The sequence below is a fragment of the Phragmites australis genome, chromosome 4 (assembly GCF_958298935.1).
Source record: "Phragmites australis chromosome 4, lpPhrAust1.1, whole genome shotgun sequence".
In the NCBI taxonomy this organism is placed as follows: domain Eukaryota; kingdom Viridiplantae; phylum Streptophyta; class Magnoliopsida; order Poales; family Poaceae; genus Phragmites; species Phragmites australis.
This window is the reverse complement of record NC_084924.1, coordinates 34712065-34736916: the sequence shown is the minus strand read 5'-3', so window position 1 is coordinate 34736916 and position 24852 is coordinate 34712065. Positions and strand designations below refer to the sequence as shown.

Below are 24852 nucleotides of genomic sequence, written 5' to 3'. Positions count from 1 at the left end.
GCATCCAACAGATATATCAATATCATCGTCCTAGAGAAATTACGCATCAAAAACACATCTAGCTTTCCGTATTTCACCTCCGGCATTTTGCATAACCCAACATTTGAGCAAATCAGAGACTTTGTACCTCCAAATATGACCCACTAATTCATCAACCAAACACGTTACACACAACAGATCGATGTGTACAAGCCTCATGAATTCTCACTTCACACATCAGGCCACCACAAACTCAGGGTCAAACCACATTACTACCACAATTGAACAAATTCACACCAAAATAGAGTACTAGAGAACCCAAAAATCATCTGCAACAAACTCACCAATCTGTGGATCGGAGAGCACGGTTAGGCAATAGTACTAGAAGAGCCAGACTGTGCAGCAAAATCTTCAGTTTGAAAAATGTGGAAACCAATCTTCGCCGTAAAGGAGCTGATACAAGGGCAATTGGTGACTATGGCAGCTATCAAACGTATAACACACAGGAAAGCACAAAACTTACACATCCAAGTACCCACCTCTTAGACAGCTTGGGAACTATTGGCTCCGTCAGATCCACTTTGGCAGCTTCTTAATGCATACAGGAAAGCAAGATCTAACATTTCCATGGTAGAGATGATCATACGGTGGGGAGCGGAGGGTGAGGAGGCCGCAGGCAGCGCGGGTGACGAACACGTCGAGAGATCTAGAGAGATAAGGCTGAGAGCTCCATCGGTAAGGGGTGAGGAGATAAGGCTGAGAACTCGTACATGGAGTTGTTCGTGAATGCACTTTACCTCTGTAAAATTTTGGGTCCGTCTCAAAAGAGTATCAGTGCTGGTCCTACTAACAAATTGATATTGATAAAAAATGTCAGTGCCGATCCATGTTTATAAACCAGCACTGAAGTATCAGTGCTGATTATTAACTAGAATCGGCACTAATAATGAGTATCAATGCCGGTTTAACCCACCTCAATTATTGATTGAGCTCAGAATGTTACAAATAGACATTGATATTTCATCAGTACCGGTTTATGCCTAACTGGTATTGATAGGGTGGTATGAATTACCTATTCTGTTGTAGTCTTGATGGATGATCGAGTGAGGAGTAATCTCTGGTTTGATTCTGGATTGAGATGTGCTTGTGGAAAGGCCGGGTATTGTGCTTGCGCCTTGTGGTGGCTCGGCAGGGGACAGGAGGATGTGCTTGTGAACGAGTGAGAGGGGAGTGAATGGTTTCTGTGTGACCTGTTGTTCCCTTATCCATTCCTTGTGCTGCCTTATCTACAGCTTGTATAAAACTGACCAACAGAACAGAAGTCTCAAAATAGCAGCACGTCATCTCATCATTTCTCGAATGTTATAAGTTGCATGAGAGCATCTCGCAGTCTCGCTCATAACTTGCACCGCAAAATTCTATATGTGAATGGTCCGTGTGATTTTGCGGAAGTCGTAGATGAAAAGAAATTAAATGGACGTGATCACTATCGCAAAAGAGGATCAAATTAAAAAGGCAGCTTTTGTTCTTTCGGATGAGCATTTTTCCTGCTCTTTTCGACACCAATACAAAGTCTCTGAACCACAAAGCAGATGAATACAAAGACCAAGCCACGCGCCAAGGAAGTGAGTGGAACGCGAATGAAACCTGTAGACATGTTCAAAAGTTTGAGAATTTTTCCCACCCACGAAAACTGTTATCTTGTTGACGTGTCCGTCCATTGTTATGGTAATGGTATGCTGTGCTGCAGAAGCAATTTTCCGTGCGAAGAGAATGTGGCACGCGGGCAGCCAACTAGCAGTTCTAGGTGATGTAGATGTCTAGCAAGGGAAAATCGCTTGCAAAACGGGGTCAAGTACTCAAATTGTTTGGTTTTCGAAATAAGAAGGAATACAAAATATCCAGTTTTCTAGTAAACTATAGTAAAACTAATTTTTTTGCTTGGTGACTATAGTAAACTAGAGGAGGCTAAAATAGGTTGTGTCCTCCTGAAAACCCTGAATAACCCACTTAACCATAACCAATTTGTTGCTGGTGGTGCCATTTCAAACCATGGCCTGAAGACATAAAATCCATACTTTTACACAGGAAGCTCACAATGATCGGAAGCATCTGCAGCTGCAAGTATGCAACTAGTGCAACCGCGAGTCCGAGCAGAAAGAAAGCGCCTGATTAACACCACTCGGGTACATTCCCTACACCACCAGCCACAAGTGTAAATAGGTTCGTACGTAGTAATTTACAGGTCAGGATCTCTGCGAGCAAAGAGAAGAAGAGATCATCAGCTCATGCATGCTGCCTGAACCGCTGTTGCCGATGCGCGCGCGCACATTCGCCTCGAACGGTCGGACAAGCGAACTCGACGTTTTCATTGGCGCATCAGAGTTCAGACCACCTCGTTCTTCCCGTACATGACGTTCCACGAGTCCAGCGTCGGGAAGAGAGGTTGCTCCGCCGCGGAGGGTGTGGGCGTCGTGTACGCTGCAGCGACGTGGGCCGCGGGGTCCGCCGGGGGCAAGGGCTCGACGCTGAAGTGCGGCAGGAGGAGGCCGAGGCCGGCGCCACCGTCCTGTTGCGGCTCGTCCTCCTGGCCGGCGCCGGTGACTTGCTGCACCATGAGGCGGAAGGTGGCGGCGTCGGTGATGATGTACGTGGTGGGCACGCGCTTCGACGGCCGCGGCCGCCGCTTCCCCGCCCGCCGGCCCGCTGGCCCCAGACGGCACAGCTCGGACGCCGACGGCGCTGCGCCCATCGGCGGATGAGTCCCTGCCCCGGCGCCGTGCATCAGCACCGCCGCGGCGCGAGCGCCGAGGTCGGCGGTGGTCACGGACGGCTCGGGGGCATCGGAGAGGGAGAAGTGAAGCGCGCGGACCATGGCCGCATCGGCGAAGGAGCGGGAGAGGAGCGCGGACGGCGGTGCCACGCCCACGCATGAGATGGCGTCCATGGCGTCGTCCAGCGTGCGCGTCAAGCTTCGAGCTCTCACCTTTGCAAGCTGCAAGCGGTGGAGGAGGGCTGGCGACTTTGGGAGTGAGTGAGCGAGCGGCAAGCGGGGTTATAAAAAGAGGTGGCTGGGCTGGGAATCAGCCGAGACGGAGGGCAGCTTGGTGGGGGCGGGCGGGCAGGGGTGAACGCGTGGGTGGATGAACGGATGGGGGTGCGGAGGCGTCGCCCCGTGGGCGGTGTCGCGTCAACAGCGGCCAGCTGCTGGGGCTGGGGACCGGCGATGTGGACTCCGACCAAACTGCTGTCCACTCCCGCCGACCGGCGACCGGGTAGGTACCGTGCGATGTGGACTCGCGATGGCAGGTCTCGTCGCGATGCTGCGTACGCCTTCCTTTCCTCCCTGACTCCTCGTAGCAACTCTCATTCTGCTGCCCGGGGCAATCTGCAAGGCTTTCCCATTCTCTCCCGGAAGAAAATTTTTACTAAAACTCTTGGGTTCTGCCTTTTAATTTCAGACACGAAGACCAACTTTGGCTGTTTTTTTACACGCGAGAGACAATGCGAGTGGACCCTATTTAGTTAGAATTTTGTTATTTTGATACCAACGTCAAGTTAATTTAGCCGTGCCTAGCGCATTGTTCTGACTCTCGTCACAAGAGCCAACGCAAGTGCACGCGAGGATGTAAGTTTTGTATTTTTTTTTCATTGAATCGATCCAAAATTAAAAAATAATTAAAGATTCACTATCATCTAATTAAATTAAAGAAAAATTAATTAAATGCTGATATAGAATTATCTATTGGGTACCAATTGCACCCGTGACGACGAGTTGAAACAAGATCCAGAAGCGATTTCCCTTGTGCGTCCTTTTTGGAAAACTTGCCGTGCATTTCTGCCGCCTTTTTCGAAATGCCCCGGTCGCCTCTGTTTTTATTACAAGTGCGCCTTTTTTAGTCTCAACATCACGTAGCAATAGCACGACTGTTGCCTCACCACGTCCACATGCACATCACACTGAAAATGACAGAAGAACCTTCTGCGGCATCAAGTTAGCTTCAATTTTTTTTTCCCCAAAGTCCCCTTTTTATCAACCCCTTTTTGGTTGTCATGCATCTGATCTCATGTATCCTGGACGAAGTAAAGCATCGCCCACTAGAATTCGCAGTACGTTTTCATTTTCTTCTCTGATGATGCTTGCTGGAATCCCCTGCTTGCTGAAGCTGAAACTCTGAATTAGTGTTCAGCTGCATGCCTGTGTCGTCACTGGTGTGTATCAGTGTGTGAAAATGGTTTACTTCCACAGAGCTGCGGCCTCTGCTAGCTTCTGAAAAACAAAACAGAGCAGAAAGGACATAGCGAGATCGACCCCGAACTGTTTGACAACCAAAACGGGTTTGAGGATTCTGCCATTCTAGACGCTTGTCATCGTTGACCTCTGAGGAGAGGAGCCCAACTGCTCCATGATACTGTATGATAGCGCTCAGGTCCCACTAATTATGCCATACCATACAGTACCGGGACTGTTGCGCCATCCTGCTTCTTGGCTTCTTGTTTCGCTAGGCACGGCGATGGCAGCGATCGGAGTATCGCAACCTGCTACTCCAGCTTAGTCTATTCGTTAACATCCTATCAGCCATCTATTCCGCTTAGATTATTGTAAAGAAGTGATTTGGGTAACCCCTCCAACAAACCTACTGCAGTAATCAAATGGATATAGCACCAGCGTTCACTTAAAAGCTGCAACCTCCATTGACAGAAAAACAAAATCTTCAGGAATCAATCCAAGTAGCGTTTTGCGGGAACCAAGTTAACTCAAGAACGAATCATGAGCTATCCGAAGAGCGAGTGACAAGTGCGAATGCATTTCATCACTAAGTATGTCTTTTACATATTCCCCAAATGAGTCTGGTCTTAAAAAATTACAGGGATGTTCATTGACTCCGTGGTGTACGAACTCGCATCCATTTTAAGAGCAAAAGTTTAGGTCGGCCCTATGCCTACTGTACGTACCATTACTAGAAAAAAACGATCACTGAAACAAGACACACCACACCTGATTTTTAGGTATTTGCACTGTTATTTGCCCATTTTACATGATGTTTAACTACCCTGATGAGGACATCGTGATATCAGTATGTGGTAATCAACCACTGCAGTCGCATTTCTATTTCGCTTGAATTTTCATGCACGTCAAGGCACCACCTCACCTTAGAATATACTCCTCATGTCATACTCCCAGCTTTGACTTGCTGCGTCCACTTGGTCCTTTCTCTTGAATTGTGACTGCGAGCCTCGGACTATTGTAATCCAATGCCCACAAAGGCCACAAACTGACTGTCTCATGGCGCATAAAATATTTGTACGAAGACACCAAACATTATGATGAAAAGGAATGATGATTTAAACAGTCTTCTATGACAATAAGTAAAGGTTAATTTAGATCTGATCATGATATCCCATCGTCTCTTTTGATATTTATTTATGGACTAGCTGATAAGAGTTAGTACTCTAGTAAGAACATCCTACCCTAGGGCCCATGGCTGATGGCACACCTAGCATGAAAGACAGGAAGTCGTTTCAGCCTTCCAGATAGCAACAGCGAACTAAAATTCGCTCAAAGGCAGCGAACTGAAGGGGAGGCACGGGGTAACAGATATTCTCTCTGCTTCTTTTTTTGCGTGATTGTCTCATATTTGAGATTTCTAACCCCTGGCGTTAGGATGGAAGTTTTACTTTTTTGGGTTGATATAAAACCCGCTCTTTTGAAATAAAAATAATATTCAACCTAATTGCTAGTTCATTTTCTTAGCTAGAGTGGATAGTTAGATGCACATTAGATACTTACTTGCATCCTTACCTGACGCTTACTATTTCATGTTTCAATCAATGATCTTCTAAGCTACACTAAACATATTTTAATCTAAGAGCTATATATTTTTTTCCCTTCAGAAACCTTACTTTGTATGCGGCAAAGGACGCAAAGCACCATGGCCCAACTACATTTTGGCGTGTACTAACAAGCGACAGTTAGTTAAACAAGTCTACTTTAGTGGTACATTGTATATTGGCTGCAGGCCTGCAGTCTAGAATAGCTCTAAGATTTACTACTGTTCGTAGGTCAACCAATTAGGCACGCCGTGCCCAATCATGCCCAACCCCTGCGCCCTGTGTCTACTTAAACGTGTGAAGTCTTTAATGTGTATGTGAGTGATTGTGCTGGTAATGATGCCATGTTTAGGTACTCTAAGTCAAACGGAGGTCGTTAACACCACGAAGAAAGAGATCAAAACATTCTAACTTATAAATTACAGGATCCATGGTTGGAATAGTTTTATATTAATTGTGAAAGGATAATATACTTAATTTAAAAATAGGAAACCTCTCGTCTCATTAGCTAGTTTTTGAGTATAGAAAACCCTTTCGATCCTACACAAATACCACCGTTAAAGTATATTAAGTGAATGGTACATTTTTTTTATTAGGTTAGTGTTTTTATACTTAATATGTTAAAGGGATCGATGATGTCATAAGAGTAGGGTAAATTAGGACACTTAGAACTATTTCAGTTTTAAAAACACCATAAGATAACTATATATCAATTTTCTATCTAATTGTACTCTAGATTTATCTACTGTGTCTAATCTACCGATCAAAACGTTTGCAAACTATCTAAAAAGATAAATTGTAAGAATGTAAATGCGAAAACGTAAATAAAGCAGAGAGAGCAAACTCGGCGTAAGGATTTTTTCCTGTGGCAAACTCGGCACCTCTAGTCCACGTTGAAGCTCCATAAAGGATATGCTCCTGGTCGGCAGCCAGTCATAGCTCTTGAGCCACAAAATCACAAAGACAAGACCTCCACCTGATGAGCTACCAAGCCACCAAGGCAATATCTCACCACTAGTATTTCTTCCGGTTACTTGCCACCATGATCACTTTAGAGCTTAAGCTACCAAAGCAAGGGTCTCCGCGTCCCCGCACAATCTCCTTGCCACCGCTTCACACCAAGTTGGATGGTTAACAAGCTTATCAGCGAGTCACCAAGACTCCACGGTTCTGGCATATCACTTGGTAAAAGGTTAGATCACTCCTTGATCCACTCTCTAGGTAGCAATTACCGAGTAACACTCTCTATAGGTCTATAAGCACTAATCACTCGCTAATCTTGTACTTAATTACCTTGGATAATTACATTAAGAATTTTGGTAGCATGGATGTCTTCTCAGGTATACATAAACTTCTCTGGACTCTAGCAGCACGCCCCTTTTCAAATGACTGAGTGAAGGGGTATTTATAGCCTCAAACTCACGCATTAGCCGTTAACCTAACAACTCAGAAAAGTTGTTAACACTGGATGATCCGGTAAGAATAATAGTCTAACACGGGATCATCTGGTTAGTACACTCTCACAAACTAGTTGTTGGAACCCCACTCAAGCTTATGTGAACACCGAACACACTGGTGTATACTTCATCTCCATCACCGAACTGTCAGGTGAGTTATCCTGAGCCATCTGAGCATTTCCTTCTTCTATGTGTAAATTACTCCGATGTATACATCCAATGCACATCACTTCATCACCGGACTATCTGGTGAGTTGACTTCAGCCAACCGAACAAATGCAACCCTCTCTGGAAATAATGCTCCGGTGTGCACAACCTGCATCACTGAACCCTCCGATATGTTGAACTTCGTTCTGCCTCTTTGCACTGTTCATTGTCCAGTGTGTGGAACAACACATTGATCACCAGACCATCTGGTACTTTGATCTTCAACTTCAATGGCTGCAGTCTTCTCTGGATAAAATGCTCTGATATGTACCTTCTCTAAGCATCAGACTTTCTAGTGAGGTCTTCAGGCTTCTCTCCCTTTTGCTAAATATGCTCCGATGAGTTCAACACCCAAAGCACCAGACTATCCGGTGAGGTAAATCCTCTTGTGACTTCTCCAATTCAGTATAACTTTGTCCCGGCTATGGTGGCTTCTTCATGTATTGCATTCAAGAGACCTACTAATCTATATTCTTGACAAACATACTAGTTCTATTAACTATATTATCATTAGTCACCAAAATCATAATTATGACCTAATAGGATCATTTTCGCTACAATCTCCCCCTTTTCATGATTGATGACAACATAACCAAAACAAGTGACAAATAATAAATGATGCCAAATGTAAAAATCAAAAGCGAGCACAAAGTCTTACCATATTGCTTGGATGCATGTTCTTACCACTTAGTCCCCCTTTGTTGTAGCTCTCTTTTTCTCCATTACCACTATTTCCCTTGAATGACCAATACAAGAGCTTCTCTTTTTGTCAATCTAGGCGCCTAGCATATTTTCTTCGCCTCTTTTGTCAACTTCGGCATTCCTAGATGTCTTTGCTTGTTGCTACAATCTCCTCGCATTGTTCATCTTACTTTTATCTTCGTTGGTCATTAAACTTCTCCCCCTTTATAAACAATCTCCTAGAAAGAGCTATAAACACATGTTAAACTCAAGAGAAAAATATTAGACCACATGAGAGAGAGCTTCACAAATAATGATCCAATAAAAGGATACCAATTGTATAGGTATCACTACAAAAGAATGATACCAACTGTAGGCTATGAAAACACATAGATCATAATTTATGAAACTCACACAATATAATCTAAACTCCCTATATATGTGTGCATACCTAAGATGAGAAAAAAAATGTATAACTAGACAATATATCAAGATAGGAAGTTTAAACTATATTATGTATGGAGGTAGCTTAAATAAATAAAAGATTTGACAATGATACTAATTGAAGTATTTAAACATTATATACCTCCGGGGAGATGTTGATTGCTCCATGAGACTACAAGAGATACAACTTGAAATACAAGTTAGTCTCAAAATTATAACATATAGGATATACTCTCCCTAAATGTGTGCATACAAGTGTTGAATACTTGTGAGATATTATATGCACTTGTTATTAATAACAATGGGGATTTATCCTATAGATTGGGTCATAGCATATGAAAGATACCAATTGTAAAAACTAGTACCATGTAAAATATCTAAAACTAATAAACCATGTAGGTTGCTTATGGGTTAGAGATAAACACAAGCAACCTATCATATGAAAACATACACTAGGTATTGCAATAAATTGAAATAAGCATATGCAATTCTAGACAAGAAAAATGAGCTAGATGCAAAACAAAAACGCATGAACATAAGTCTAGCTATCATTTACCTCTTTTTTACCTTTGGATGGTGATTTGGGTACGTGATGATCATAATCTTCATCAATGCGCCCATCTTCTATACTTGGCTTCTTTGCTTTAATCTTCACTTTATTTTGTGAGCCAAGTCTCCAAATCCCTCCCGATTCGGATTTCAAGTCTTCTTTGGAACCAAATCGATTGGGGTCCCTTCATATTAGTGATGACTTTCTTTGACACCCAAATGGGTTGGTTCCACCTCCAATCCTTTCTCCCAACCATGTGTGCAACCACCTTGCTATTTCCTTTTTCTCGAGCTTGTAGTGGTTGCTCTTGGTCTTGATCTTGTAGTTGGATTTGGTGTAGAGATTGGAGGTCTTGTTGGAGAGGTACGTCATCTTTTTCTTCTCATTGGTCTCCTTCTTCACTTGCATACATTAGAAGGACTTGTGGCCTTCTTGATTGCATTTGAAGCATGTCACGGTAGACCCCTCTGCAAGCCTTTTCACCATAAAAGCATAGTTATCTTGAGGAGGTTGGATATGTCATTTGCCCTTTAAACTCGCCAAGTCCTTCTTGAACTTCTCAACTTCTTTCTTAAGCTCGTTATTCTCTTGTGCAATGAGGTTGTTAGATGATTATACAAAAACATTCTCGATGTATTTTTTATTGCAAAGGAGTGATCATGATAAATCGATTAAATCATCACAAGAAGTGGAAGCATCTACCTTATGATTATAATTAAATAGAAAGTTAGATTGCTTCAAAGGGATCTTAGTTTGATATTCAATGCACTCAAATTTACATTTAAGCTCTTTATGCTCTTTGTTTAGCAAATTAAAGTTGTACAATAATTGTTCATAATTAGAAACAAATGTAGCATGAATGTCATTAAGTGCATTGAATTTCTTAAGCTCTTTTAATTCTTTTTTACGGGCGTTTTGTTGCTCATTGATCAAATAAAGTTCATCATATGAAGGAGAATTCTCATCAGATTCATCATCATTTATATCTCTATCCATACCTTTGACTATAAGGCACTTATGAGATGACTTGCATGATAACAACTTGTGTGATGACGACCCCGAGGAAGAGCTTTTCTTGGAGGAAAGTATGGTGAAACTTTTATCACTTGAACTTGACTCTTCATCGTCGCTCACCCATGTTCCTATGCTTGTGAATGCCTTGGCTCTCCCCTTTGTCTCCCTCTTCTTGATCTTAGTCTTCTTCTCCTTTTTAATATGATCAATTGTGTTGACCAAGTTTTCAATGGAGATAGGATGATCAACTTGGCATTGATCATCTCCATGTTCTTCTCTAACTTTGAGAAGAGGTCGGTCATCTTAGAATCAATTTCTTCATCATTTGATATGCTTTGATCATTCTCTTCAAAGCTCTCTTTTATCTTGATCACCATCATCTTTGCTTGAGCTTGACTTTTGCTCTTGTCTCCTTATTCTTGTGTTCATATGTTGGCATTGAGATTGCTTGCTTGTGAGAGTAAGATTCTTGGTGTCAGATGAGGAAGAAGCTTCCACCCCCATATTCATTATCATCTTATGAGCGGTGATCTTACCGGGCACTTGACTTAGAGTCATCTTTTTGATATCATTATTGTCGGGGATTATAGAGACTATCAACTTGTACTTTGGAAGAAGAGCTTGAAGTATTATTCTCATCACTTGATTATCTTTAATTGATGTCAAACCTAACCCGTTGATCTCGTTGACAAGAATATTCAAACGTGAGTACATGTCATTAGCACTTTCATGGGTAATTGCTTGATGCCATTGAGCTTAGTAACAAGCACATGATATCTCTCATTGCGTACATCATTTGTGTCTTCATGTATTTCAATGAGACTAATCCAAATATCATGTGCATTGGTGAGAGAATAAACATGATTAAATGTATCAATACATATAGATGATAAAGGATACTCTTGACCAATGCATCTAATTGCCTCTCCTTGTTGGTGATGCGAGGTCTCATCTATTCCTCGGTGACTCTCCAAACATCCAACCCTCGGGCTTGCAAAAAAAAACAAGTAATTAGAATTTTCCACCGGGGGGAGTTTGTGCCATCGAAAAGTGGAGCACTATGAGAATCTATCTCAACCCCGAACATCACAAGTCACTAGGCGGTGAAGCCTAACTGATCACAATAAGACTACGGGTCAAATGACACTTGAATTGCGAAACCTTGTGGAAGGTGTGAAGCTCTAACATAAATTGTAGAGCTAGATGTGAGCCCTAGCTTTGACACAAATTGTAGAGCTAGATGTGATCCCTAGCTTTGATACCAATTGAAGGGATCGGTGATGTCCTAAGAGGAGTGGGGTGAATTAGGACACTTAGAACTATTTTGGCTCCAAAAACAACACAAGATAAATCTATATCAAATTTTATCTAGATGTGCTCTAGGTTTATCTACTGTGTCTACTCTACTGATCAAAATGCTTGCAACCTATTTAAGAAAGTAATTTGTAAGAATGTAAATGCGGAAACGTAAATAAGGTAGAGAGAGGAAACTCAGCATAAGGATTTTTTTTCCCGTGGTATCGATGGTATGAATACCACCGCTAGTCCATATTGGAGCTCTACAAAGGATATGCTCCCGTTCGGCACCCGGTCACGGCTCTTGAGTTACCAAATCACAAAAACAAGGCATCCACCCGGATGAGCCACCAAGCCACCAAGACAAGGTCTCACTAGCATCTCTTCCGGTTCCTTACCGCCGTGATCACTTCCGGTCTTGAACCACCAAGGCAAGAGTCTCCGTGTCCCCGTACACGCTTCTCGTCGCCGCTCCACACCAAGTCGAAGTGTCAACAAGCTTGCCGGCGAGTCACCAAGACTCTAAGGTATCGTCGTACCACTTGGTACAAGATTGGATCACTCCTTGATCCACTCTCTAGGCAGCAATTACCTAGTAACACTCTCTCTAGGCCTAAAAGCACTAACCACTCACTAATATTGTACTTAATCGCCTTGGATAATTACTTTAAGTATTTTGGTGGCTTCGATATCTTCTCATGTGTACATGAATTTTTTTGGACTCCAGCAGCACGCCCCCTCCACCCCGTCAAATGACTGAGTGAATGGGTATTTATAGCCTCAAACCCGCGTAGTAGCCATTAACCTAATGACTCAGAAAAGTTATTAACACCGGATGATCCGGTGAGAATAATAGTACTAACACTGGATCATCTGGTGAGTACATTCTCATAAACTAGCTGTTAGAACCCCATTCAAGCCTCTGTGAACACCAGACACACTGATGTATACTTCATCTCTATCACTGGACTATCCGGTGAGTTATCATAAGCCATCCTGGTCTTCCCTTCTTCTCTATGTAAATTGTTTCGATGTATGCATCCGGTGCACATCATTTCATCACCGAACTATTCGGTGAGTTGAATTCAGCCAACCGAGCCAATGCAACCCTTTCTGGAAATAATTCTTCAATGTGTACAACCTTCATCATCAGACCATCTGATGCGTTGAACTTCATTCTGCTTCTTTGCACTGTTCACTGTTCGGTGTGTGCAACACATTGATCACCAGACCATCGTGTGCTTTGATCAACTTCAATGGTTGCAACCTTCTCTGGACAAAATGCTCTAGTGTGTATCTTCTCTAAGCACCGGACCTACTGGTGAGGTCTTCAGATCTCTCTCCCCTTTGCCAAATATGCTCCGGTGAGTTCAACACCGAGAGCACCGGACCATCCGGTGAGGTAAATCTTCTTGGGACTTCTTCAATTCAGTCCAACTTTATCCCGGCTGCTGTGACTTCTTCATGTATTGCATCTATAAGACCTACTAACATATATTCTTGACAAATATTTTAGTTTCATTGACTATATTGTCATTAATCATGACATAATAGGGCCATTTTCACTACATCTGTGCATTCAGCTCAATAATTAAAGTGGTGCATATGATCTCATGGGGCCCTATGTATATGACGGACAGGCCAGAGACCATTTTGTAGAAAAGAATATGTTGGAGACAGATTAGAGACCAAATTATGCATATAGCTAAAACTGGGTTGTTATATAAACCACATACAAGACCTCGTGCATTGAAGTTTTTTTTTTCCATAGTGGGACTACCGCAAATTCCATTAGCCAAGAAACAAACGGAATTACAAGAGCTTTTGTTCCGACCTAGACCTGAAAGACACAACAACTACCTCATTGCTGCAATAAGTAAAGCGAGATTACATCAAAACGGTAGGACCGAGAATGACGATTAGAGGAGGTAAATAGACGACTTACAAATTTCTTTCGAAATAGATGATCTTCTTCTATTTTCTTACCCAACGCACCTCAAGAATAAAGCGCAACACAAAACACCAAAACACAGTGGAAACATAGAGCTCAACCCGAAAGATCTGACTAAAGCAGAACGTAAACTCAAATAATTCAAAAACCAAACTTGAAGATCCAATCAAAGGCGAGTCTCATGGTTGGTGTCCACAGTCATGGACGTGCGAAGGCATGGTCACGCTTGAATAGACTCAGGGTGCGTGTGTCTTGATGAGTGAGTGTGTGGACTAGATGTCCGTGTGATGAGATTCCTGGCTTGATCCGCCAGAAGTTGTGTGGCACTAGAGGTACATCAGATGTGATAAAAGGGACTGTGGAGTGAGGTGTAGCCCCTCCCAGGACCGAAAACCCCAGGTATAACTTATTATCCCGGTTCTAGTTTCAAAACTGTTTCGCCAGCTTTGTTACCAGGTCACCTTTTAATACGTTGGGGGCTTGAGGTGATACTCAGTACCAACAGAAGATGTCTGCATTTGTTACTTTTAAAACTATTTTTAAAAGCTTTGTTACAATTATTTCAAAAGGTTAATTGTGGAAAATAACTGGATACTTGTATAAAACATGCTTTACTCTTAAAACTAAGCCGTAAAGCCTTATCCTTGAAATATACATTATGCATCTATCAACCCCTTGAAGTAGTATACGACTTGTTGAGTACCTTCCGTACTCAGTCTTGTTGCTTTCAGATTGTTGAGATAGAGATCAACCTCAATCCAGATGAAGTCAAAGAGAAGAAGTCTAAGGTCGTGTCCGCACCCGAGTTGCTTGTCCTATTAGCTGACAGGGTGATATCGAACACTAGGTTCCACAACAAATTGATCCATAAATCATCCCCACACAAAGTTTGGAACTTGAGAAGAAAGATTCAAAAATCAAAGATAATGTCACCGGTTAAAGAAATTCTCCAAGTTAATGATCTAGAAGCAAGAGAGTTCAAAACTCATGAGTATATACTCGTATGTGATTTTTATGCCTCTAGCAACAAAAGAATGACTTCACAAGATGCTGAAAATTCAGTCCAAAAAATAAAACGAAAATCACAACGAAACACCAAAATCTTGCAAACTTGCAAGAGAACTAATAGAGGGAAACTAGAAGAAGGGGAATTCAAACATATACAAAAATATAAACTTTATTATTGAAAGAGATCAGCCCTATTTTAGACGGATTACAAAGATTTTTCACTCAAAACTCTCACCTGATACATAGGCTAAACACTCATCTTTCCTCTCCTCTAAAACCCTAGCACTATGCTCTCAAATGAGTGGCACAATAGGCTCAAGTGGCTGGTTCCAACTCTCCCATAGCACTACCTCTCTATTTATAGGCTTAGAAAACTTGATCCTTAAGTTTCTTAACTTTTTCCCAAAATACCTATCTCTTGTAATACACTCCTACCTACTATCGAGGGCATTTTAGTTTATTTTCTTTTCCATTCATCAGATGGCCACAATGCCTTCATGACTTAGCCTCACCTCAACGCAAGCTTCATGATGGTGTCACATACTCCTCCAGTCCTCCCATAAATTTGAGGCTAAACCGTGAAACCCTCCACATGCTTCTCAAAGCGTGACTCGCCACTTGCTTATACCTTAAGCAAGCGTTATGATGTCGACACGTGTACTCTATCTTGCGATCCTGACCGCCGGTAAGTCTCTCTCATTCCAGATCCCTCGGGCCACTTTGTCATTAGCACCAGCATCCCTTTCGCTTGACTTTGTCAACATGTCATCTTCATCCTCTGTTTCATGCTTTGTCTCACCTCAACGTGTACATTTAGGATCACCCTTGACTCCGTCCGGCCTCCTTGATCGCCTAGCATCAAGCACCTGCTTAGCCCCGATCATCGCCGTCAAACGCTAAGTTGCATCCGTTACCTGCATACAATGAGATAAGAAAACACATTTCTCAACTCCAATACCAGTTAGTTCATAATCATAATGCTCAAATCAAGCTCAAGCAATCTAAAACTTAACAAACTAAATCGACAACCTTGTCAATCACTTATCACATATAAACTAAGACACATTTCAACTTGATTTCTCAATGTCCCATTTGATGAGTGCATTGACAACACCTCGAGGCACAAAGATTTGGGTTTGAAGAGATAAAGCACATCTAAGTGACCAAAACTCGCAAAAGAGCAAAAATATGTCACTTGGCATAAGAAGAATTGTAAAAGGCCGAAGAGAGGCAATGACAAGCCAAAACCTCAAAAGAGCAAAAAAAAAAAACCAAAAACCCAAAAACAAATGCTCCACTTGATGAATGCATATTTTTTATTTTTCTTTGAGGTTTGTTGTAAATATTCTCATTTCTCTTCCTTTGAAGCATATCTATGCATATTCTCATCTTTGTGCATATGCTCTCCCCCTTTGGTAATGCAAACATCAAGGATAAAATATTATGAATATGCAATTCTAAATGAGATTTTACAAGTATACCACAAAGCATTTGCAAGAGATAGAAATATCAATGGGCTCCGAAAAGTATAACGTAAAGCTCACAATCGCATAGAGGCTCAAAAAGAGACAGTGACACAAGAACATAAAGCTTGACAAGCTAAATCCAAAGAATTGGTTGGCACATTTAATTTTACATAGCTGAATCATTTTCAAAGTGACCATCACATAAGCATCCACTCGTGCCGAGGCAATACAAGCATTAAGAACTAGCCAATTTCAACCTCAAACTAGTCAAATAAGTGTTCATGACAGTAGGCTTTGCAAACGCTCATATACGAAATCAAGACTTAGATTGATCAAGTGATTAAAAAGAATTATACAGTTAGGCACATTTCTTTGGATTTTATTTTATCCTCAAGTTACATCTTATCCCAGCAAAGTGTGGGTACAACAAACACCTTGAGGCTTCAAGACAACTGTATTGGATCACATTTTAGTACAAGAGACTTGATTTTTCATGAGTATTCAATTCGCACAAGTTATCAAGATGGTCACAAGATCAAGTTAAGTAGTGCCTTTGTGACACAAGGAATACATATTCCCCCAAGCTTCTATCATGAGCTAAATATTTAACTAAGACAGAAAACATAGTCTAATGTTCCCTAATCCACTGTCTTGAACCAAGAAAATCTAGAGCAAGATATTTATCAAACTAGCCTTAACACAAGCATTGACTAAGCCTAAGCAATTACAAATATGGTGATCAAGAATGTAGCATTTTATAGCCTACATGATTCATAAAATTGTCAAATTTCATCTTAAGGAAAGCAAGCTTGCTTGAAATGTATCATGTCAAAGCATCAAGAAGAGCCTAAGATTAAAAGATTGCTCCACAAGTAGAATCGAAAATGGGAAAGACATACAAGTCAAAGCTCAACTACTATGTAAATTTTGCATAATGAAATATAATGCAAATGCAACAACAGTAAGATAGAGTATGTACAAAGTATAACTCCCCTTCACATAATACCATAGGAATGACACACACCAAGCTCTCCTCTCAAATAGGCAAATCTTGTAGCATCTAAAGACTTGGTGAATATATCGGCTAGATGGTGTTGGGTATCTATGCAGCTCAACTCAATGTCTTCCTTTTCATTGTGGTCTCTTAGAAAGTGGAATCTCATATATATGTGTTTGGTTCTAGAGTGTTGAACTGGGTTGTTGGCTAAGTTTATGGAACTGATGTTGTCACACAAAAGTGGCACACTCTTAAAATTCAATCCAAAATCCCTCAAAGTAGCAACCATCCATAAAATCTGTGAATAACAACTAGCAGCATCTACATATTTAGCTTCAACAGTAGACTACGTACGCTAGACTATTTGCGAGAAGACCAACACACAAGATAAGTACCAAAAAGTAACAAGTACCAGAGGTACTTTTACTGTCAATTCTATAACTAGCAAAATCTGTATCCGAAAAATCTCGAAGAGAAAGCGAAGATGAAGTAGAAAAACAAAACCTATACTCGAGAGTGTGCTTAAGGTACCTCAGAATGTGTTTCATCGCTTGACGGTGAGACATCCTCGGTGAAGCCTGGAAGCGAGCACATAAGCAAATGGCGAAGTGGATGTCAGGTCTTGTCACCGTCAAGTACAGGAGAGAGCCGATCATGCTCATGTACTCCTGCTGGTCCACCTCCCCGCCATCTTCATTTGGATCAAGCACAGTCAAGGTATCCATTGGTGTTGCCAAGGACTTCGCATCACTCATGTTGAACTTTTTCAGCAAATCCTTAGTGTACTTTATCTAGTGGACGAATGTACCTTTCTTGCATTGTTTGATTTGCAACCCAAGGAAGAAGTTGAGCTAGCCCATCATCGACATCTCAAACTCCATGCTTATAGTTTCTACAAACTTAGCCACAAGTGTATGAGAAGAGCCAAAAAATGATATTATTCACATATATCTGAACAAGTAAGAAATCATTATCATGCCTGAGAGTAAACAAAGTTTTATCAATTGATCCTATCACATATCCATGCTCTAGCAAGAAAAACCTAATCCTATTATACCAAACTCTAGATGCCTGCTTAAGCCCATACAAAGCCTTTCTAAACTTGTAAACTCTATATGGATATTTAGGGTGCTCAAAGCCTGAGGGTTGTCTTACATAGATCTCTTCATGAATGAAACCATAAAGAAACACACTCTTGATATCCATTTGGTATAACTTGAAATCTCGGGATGCCGCAAATATAAGGAGGATCCTAATAGCTTCTAGTCTAGCTACTAGTGCAAAGGTCTCTTCAAAGTCTATCTCCTCTACCTGAGTGACACCCTGAGCCACTAGTCTAGCCTTGTTGCTCACTACAGACTCATCCTCTCCCTGTTTGTTTTTGAAAACTTATTTTGTGCCTATGGTGTAAATATTAGGAGGTGGCGTGAACAATTAGAGTGTTAGCACAAGGTCCTCATCATCCAGCACGTCCACCTGCTCCTTTATGACAGAAACCAAGGAAGACAAAGTAAATCCACTTGATGAAGTGTTAGCACAAGAAAATTCAGCTGTAGACTGATTGCCACCACTAGGTCTAGAAACCAATGTCATATTCTAAGATAGGGCATTTCCGAGACCGATCTGAGCCACCTTGGCTATCTCGGTGTACTTGAGCTTGCTGAAGAGCTCATCGTAAGTCAACGTGTCGTAACTTGAAGACTATTTAATGCTCGAGATCTTCACTTCCCATATGCTATGATCAAGAGCATACAGAAGCTTAATTGCTCTCTCATGGTTAGAATAGGGCAAAACACCAGTTGATCGAAGATTGCTAACAATCCTATCAAAGCGAGCAAACATCGCATCCAATGACTCTCTAGGGTCTTGCACAAATATTTGATATTCTTGGTTGTATGTCCTGGGCAGTACGAATATGCTAGACCCTATCAAACTCATTCTGACTCAGCCTAGTGAATAAAATATTTCTGGTCTTATTGTTGGTCTCATATTGTTCCATTTGAACATGAGTCATGTGAGAAGCAGGAATCTTGTAGCTGGAATCAACTACTTTTCATATTGCACTTCCTTGGTTTAGAAGATAAGCCTCCATGCGTACATTCCAATACGAAAAATCACGGCCATCAAACGGCAGAATCTCCCACTTCTCTCCATATCGCCTACGGATCACAAAGCCAGTTAAGGTCAACAAATGATCAAACTGGCTCTGATACTGATTGTAGGACCAAGAATGATGACTAGGAGGTGAATAGATGCATCAACAAACTTCTTTCAAAATAGATGACCTTCTTCTATTTTATCACCCAACGCACCTAAAGAATAAAACGCAATACAAAACACAAAAACACAGTGGAAGCATAGAGCTCAACCCGGAAGATCCGGCTAGAACAGAACAAAAACTCAAAGAGTTCAAAAATCAAACTTGAAGATCCAATCAAAGGCGGGTCTCATGGTTGGAATCAAACACTAGGTTCCATAACAAACCAATTCGTAACTCATCCCAACACAAAGTTTGGAACTTGAGAAGAAAGATTAAAAAAATCAAATATAAGGTCACCGGTTGAAGAAATTCTCTAAAAATAAGAAAGTTTAAGACCTATGAGTATACACTTGTATGTTATTTTTATACCTGTAGCAATAAGAAGAATGACTTTACAATGTGCTGAAAATTTAGCCCCCCCCCCCCCGCATCAAAACGAAAACTACAACGAAACACCAAAAACTTACAAACTTGCAAGGAAACCAATAGAGAAAAACTAAAAAAGACGGAATTCAAGTATATATAAAAACATAAACTTCATTACTCAAAGAGATCAGTTCTATTTTAGATGGATTGCAAAGATTTTTCACTCAAAACTCTCATCTAATACATAGGCTAAATACTCATCCTTACTCTCCTCTAAAACGCTAGCACTAAGCTCTCAAATGAGTGGCGCAATAAACTCAAGTAGCTGGTTCCAACTCTCTCATAGCTCTACTCCTCTATTTATACGCCTAGAAAACTTGAGTCATAAGTTTACTAGCTTTTTCCCAAAATACCTATCACTTGTAGTACACTCCTACCTACAACCGAGGGTATTTTGGTCTTTTTTCTTTTTCATTCATCGGACGCCCACAGCGTCTTCATGACTTAGCTTCGCCTCGACACAAGCTTCATGATGGTGCAACGTACTCCTCCAGTCCTCCCACGGTTTTGAGGTCAAATCACGAAACCCTCTGCACGCTTCTCAAAGCGTGACTCGCCACTTGCTTACATCTTAAGCAAGCACTCTGATATCGATACATGTACTCAGACTTACGATCCTAACCGCCGGCAAATCTCTCCCGCCCTGGATCACTCAGACCGCCTTGTCACTTGCACCGGCATCCCTTTTGCTTGATTTTATCAACACGCCATCTTTATCCCCCATTTCATGCTTTGCTTGACCTCCACATGTATATTTAGTATCACCTTTAACTCCGTCCGGCCTCCTTGATTGTTCGACACTAAACACCCGCTTAGCCTCGATCACCCGTCGTCGATCGCCAAGTTGCATCCGTCACCTGCACACCATGAGACAAGCAAACATATTTCTCCAACTCCAACTCCAATTAGTTCATAATCAAAATATTTAAATCAAGCTCAATCAATCCAAAACTCGACAAACCAAATTGATAACCTTGTCAATCGCTCATCACATATAAATTAAAACCATTTCAACTTGGTTTTTAAAAAAAAGTTTAGATTTCACTACCCAACAGACTAGCAAAAGCAGAACAACCATACAAAAATTTTCATAACCAAAACCCCAACCAGATGAACAATAAAACTCCTGGAGTGTCAAGTAATTAAAGAAGAGAGATAAGATAGCAATATCTTGTGAAAGATATAGCTCTTACATGATACTATAGACAAATTGTAAGGAAGAGGTATTTATTAGATGAGCTAGCTATAGAAACAATATAATGTGAAAGGAATATTTCTGTCATGTCAAAGAAACCAAGCAGTCTTAGGTCGTGTTTGTTTGAGCTTCTGCTTTTGAGCTTCTCTGAAAAGCAGTGCTTTTGGCTTTTCTGAAAAGCTGCTTTTGGAAATAGGTTGTTGGTTTCTACAATAAATTTTTGGCTTCTCAGCACATAGCTTCTCAGAGAAGCACATCTCAGCGAGCTTCTCAGCTTTAGTTCATTTTCCTCAGAAACAGGCTTCTGGCTTCTCCAGAAACAACTTCTCCAGAACCTCGTTTGTTCTGGCTTCTGGCTTCTGGCTTCTGCCAGTAGCAGAAGCAGTTTCAGAAGCAGCAAACAAACACAGCCTTAGTAACAAGGGTACACTAGCAGTAGAATGCAAGGCGCTTTGGCACGAACGCTTAAAGAGAGTATGTTGACAAATCATTAAGCATCGGTATAAAAACTCTTGTCTCCAATGCAAATAGGTGCTTAAATAGATCCAATCAATTTGTTTCCCACCTTAAGTACCTGAAGCAAACTTAATCACTCCTTTCTTCCTATAAACACCCATCCCATATGATGTGACAAAAATAAACCGATTTTTACATAAGCACCGTTATGGTACATTGCCCTAATGTTAAAAAGGAAAAAAAATCTTCATGGACCTAGGCAGCGATTTCCGGCATGGCCCAGGCGAGGAATGACTAGCGCCCCGGCCAACCCGGTAGTTTCAGGACGGAATAGCATTACATGGGCCGCCGTAGATAGCTCATTTTCTGCCCTCCCGTCGCCGAAGCAGACGACGAGAGGAGGGGGCTTAGCTACCTTGCCTAACATGTACTGTGGTAAGTAGGGCCTGTAGCCGCCCCTGTCCGGCCGTGCGGTGCGGCTGGTCCATCGCCACGGCACGGCGGGTGGGCATCTATCTCTGCTGCAGTGCCCGGCAGGCATGTGCAATAAAGGTCATCCACGCATTCAAATGTACCAGCCTCCAGCTGCGCCGCGAGGTTATTATAAATTTTATCAAGCATATAACCGATGTCGCACATGACTCAGACACTATACTCATACTCGATATATACATGTGTATCCTATCACAAGTTAGAGACATATTATAGAGCTATATATCTTTAGTGTGCGAGCACGCATATCTTATTTAACACGTAGGTGTGTGCGTACTCTAAGTTACGTCCGGATCTATCTGAAATCAACTGAGAGATAAACCGCTAGCGAGACCGAGTTCAATCTTAGAGATCTTAGGAATCAGACAGTGGTGACAGCGCTCACACCCAAACAGCTGACCAACCGACCTGTGACTCGTTCTCGCCACGAGGTTATTAGAGGCGTTGGTTGCGCGCCTAACCGGACGGCCCTACGCCAGTAAGCATGGGGGGTTGTTATTATCGCTATCTTTCATCGGCCCGTCAGGCTTTCTCCTCGCGTGCTTCTCCATGGAGCGCGTTGTCTTGTCATGCGGGTACCGATCTCCTGATCGAGGCCCAAAAGGGCGCGATCTTCTCTATCGTCGTGCACTTGTGCTTATGGGTTGAGCAGTACGGTTAGATTGTTGTATTGCAGCTTTATTGGCATCGGACGGTTCTACCTTCACCAGGCTTCAGCGTTCCATTTATCAGGTCCTTCTCTATTGCCGTCGCAGCCTGTCACGCTGCATTAGTACGAGGTACAGTTAAGGAGAGCTCAGACCAGAGTTAGTACGAGGTACACATTACTGCTAGCTTCTGCACTCCTCTCATTTGCATACTCTAGCTGATCACTTTCTACTCCATGCCGCAACGCAAATGAACTGAATCGACTAAGCGTGCGGTTGAAAACCGAATGAGTACATACACATTTGCCTGATCACGCGTTCAGATCATGAGCAATCAATCTCTCTCCTCATCAGTATATGGCTGCCCCGCCTTCAGCGTGCAATGAGTGGGCGAGCGAGCGGCAAATCCAGAGGCGCCCTCCTAGAAGCGCGAGCGAGCGAAAATTAGCTGTCACCTGGCCCTTCCATCATTGAGCGTGTGCGAAAGCCGATCCCCGCAGATCTCCATGCCCCAAAATATACTACCTACTCCCTCCGCCCACACCGCGCGCAGGAGCACTGGCAGACGAATCATTAAAAAAAAGAAGTTACGGCCCGCCGGCGCCAGGCCGGCACGCACCAAGAAAAGCGAGCACCCCGCGCGGTCCAGATGCCCGCCCCCGCGAGTGGCGCGCAGCCTGCCGCCGTTCCCTCGAGCAGGCCGAGGGCGAGCTCTGCCCGCGAGACCGCCGTGCGCTGGTCCCGACACGGCCGGCGCTGCCCGCGCGGCGCCCGAGTTAATTAAGCCATTACCCACTCACTCGTCCGCAGGTGCCCGAGGCGAAGGCCCTGTTGTTGTTTAATGCTGCACAGTGGGGGTGTGGCGGCATTGTTGGCTACAAGGCGTGGTAGATGTTGTACTTATTGCGGCGAAGATTACTTCATTATTGGGAAGCCTGATGCAGTGGCAGTGTGAGTGTGGCACTCGAGCTCACTTAGACCTGTGTGGTATGATGTGATGGATTCTAGCCTGAAGTTCCGTGTAGTATACGGCGTGATGCTCAGTGATTTGTCCTGATTGCGTCCATTAGCATGTGGTAACTGTTGTAATCATTTGTTTGATCAGTGACGGCCCTGATTGCACCCACTAGCCTGCGTATGATGGAGAAGTGCCACACACGCTAATGATGACAACCCCCTGTGTGGCTGTGTCCCCGCTCGGAACTTACCACGGCCTCGGATGCGACTGGGGCGACAGTCGCAGCGGCCCCTGCCCTGCGCGCGTCGGCGTCGACACAGCGCAAGGAAACAAAGCCATGGATCAGCAGGCAGCGCCATGCCGCCATCGCCACTGACCAGAAGCGAACAAGGCGCGTCCGGGTGCTACCGCGCACGGAGAAGCGGACAATGGGGCTTTCGACCGGTGTCGTTTTGTAGCTTTCCGTCCGGAAGGACCTCATTTTGCTCTTGTCGTGGCTCCGAGTGATCTGGGAAAAGAAAAGGACTGGTGAATTATATTATTATTATAGGAGAGAAAGGTGAGTTTTTTCTTATATTTTTCTTGGAGAAAAAAAGCTTTTGTTCTGTCACGTGTGACCACCGTGTTTCTCTAAAGAAAGGAGGCGAGATCTAAGCGCAGTACTCAGAATATACTCCACTAATACTCAATTTGTCCGATTGATCGAATCATCTTGGCTTGGCTTGACGCGTGTCTCGTGCTGTTTTAAAGGCCGGCTTGGCTTATTCACCCACGAAACAATCATCGACTCAGGTTGATTGAGCTTCCGAGCACAAACTGGCCTGCGTGTCCGGCGTGTGTTTGCCCGGCGCCAGTCACGAGCTGATGGCGGGGGTTCGTCTTGTTCGACGATCTCACTCAGGTTCAGGTTCACGGCCGGCCTGCAGTTCCGCCGTCACTGGTGACTGGATGCAGTAGCAAGCAAGCGGCCGCAAATGAGCAATTTCACAGGTAGTCACGATTGATACATGAGTTAGCAACGGGAGAGAGTAGTGCTGCATCAATTACTAGCCGGGGGCAGGGCAGGGCACCAAGGAGGCAAGGACAGTGCAGGACCGACGAGACCACGCCTGCTTGCTGCATGCTTAGCTTTCCTCTCCGTGCGCTCCTCCACCCCGGCCAGCGCATGTTCGGGGGCGCAAAGGGGGGCATTAGCGATTGACGCCGATCTCCTCATCTCAAATCATGTCTAAATGAGTAGTGGTGCTTACTACTCTTCATGTGCTTAACAGTTCACTTCAAATCATAGGACCCAGCACGATGAAGAGGCAATGAACTACTTACTAGTAATCGGAAAAGGAGGGTTAGTGGTTGCCACTGTTGCCTCGGATAAGAGTACACTCGTGTAAAAAAGGTACGTGTCCTTGTAGTAGTATTATTTTTTCCTCTGTTACTGCTACTAGCGGTGGCAGAGGTACAGGAATTAGATGGACTTATCTATTTTTTTTCCTCTTCTTTCCCTTCTTCTTTTTACCTCTCTTTTTTCTCTTTTTCTCT

At 42.9% G+C, this 24852-nt stretch overlaps 1 protein-coding gene across 1 annotated transcript; it reads right to left on the bottom strand.

Annotated features, from left to right (window-relative positions):
- Window positions 1-1989: 1989 nt before the first annotated feature.
- Window positions 1990-3025, bottom strand: LOC133914343 (calmodulin-binding protein 25-like). Its single transcript, XM_062357462.1, has one exon. The coding sequence runs from the start codon at window positions 2924-2926 to the stop codon at window positions 2366-2368; it is 561 nt and encodes a 186-aa protein (XP_062213446.1). The 5' UTR covers window positions 2927-3025; the 3' UTR covers window positions 1990-2365.
- Between the last annotated feature and the right edge of the window lie 21827 nt (window positions 3026-24852).

Coding starts and splice junctions, on each gene's coding strand:
- LOC133914343 (XM_062357462.1), bottom strand. CDS start 2,926: ATGGACGCCATCTCATGCGTGGGCGTGGCACCGCCGTCCGCGCTCCTC.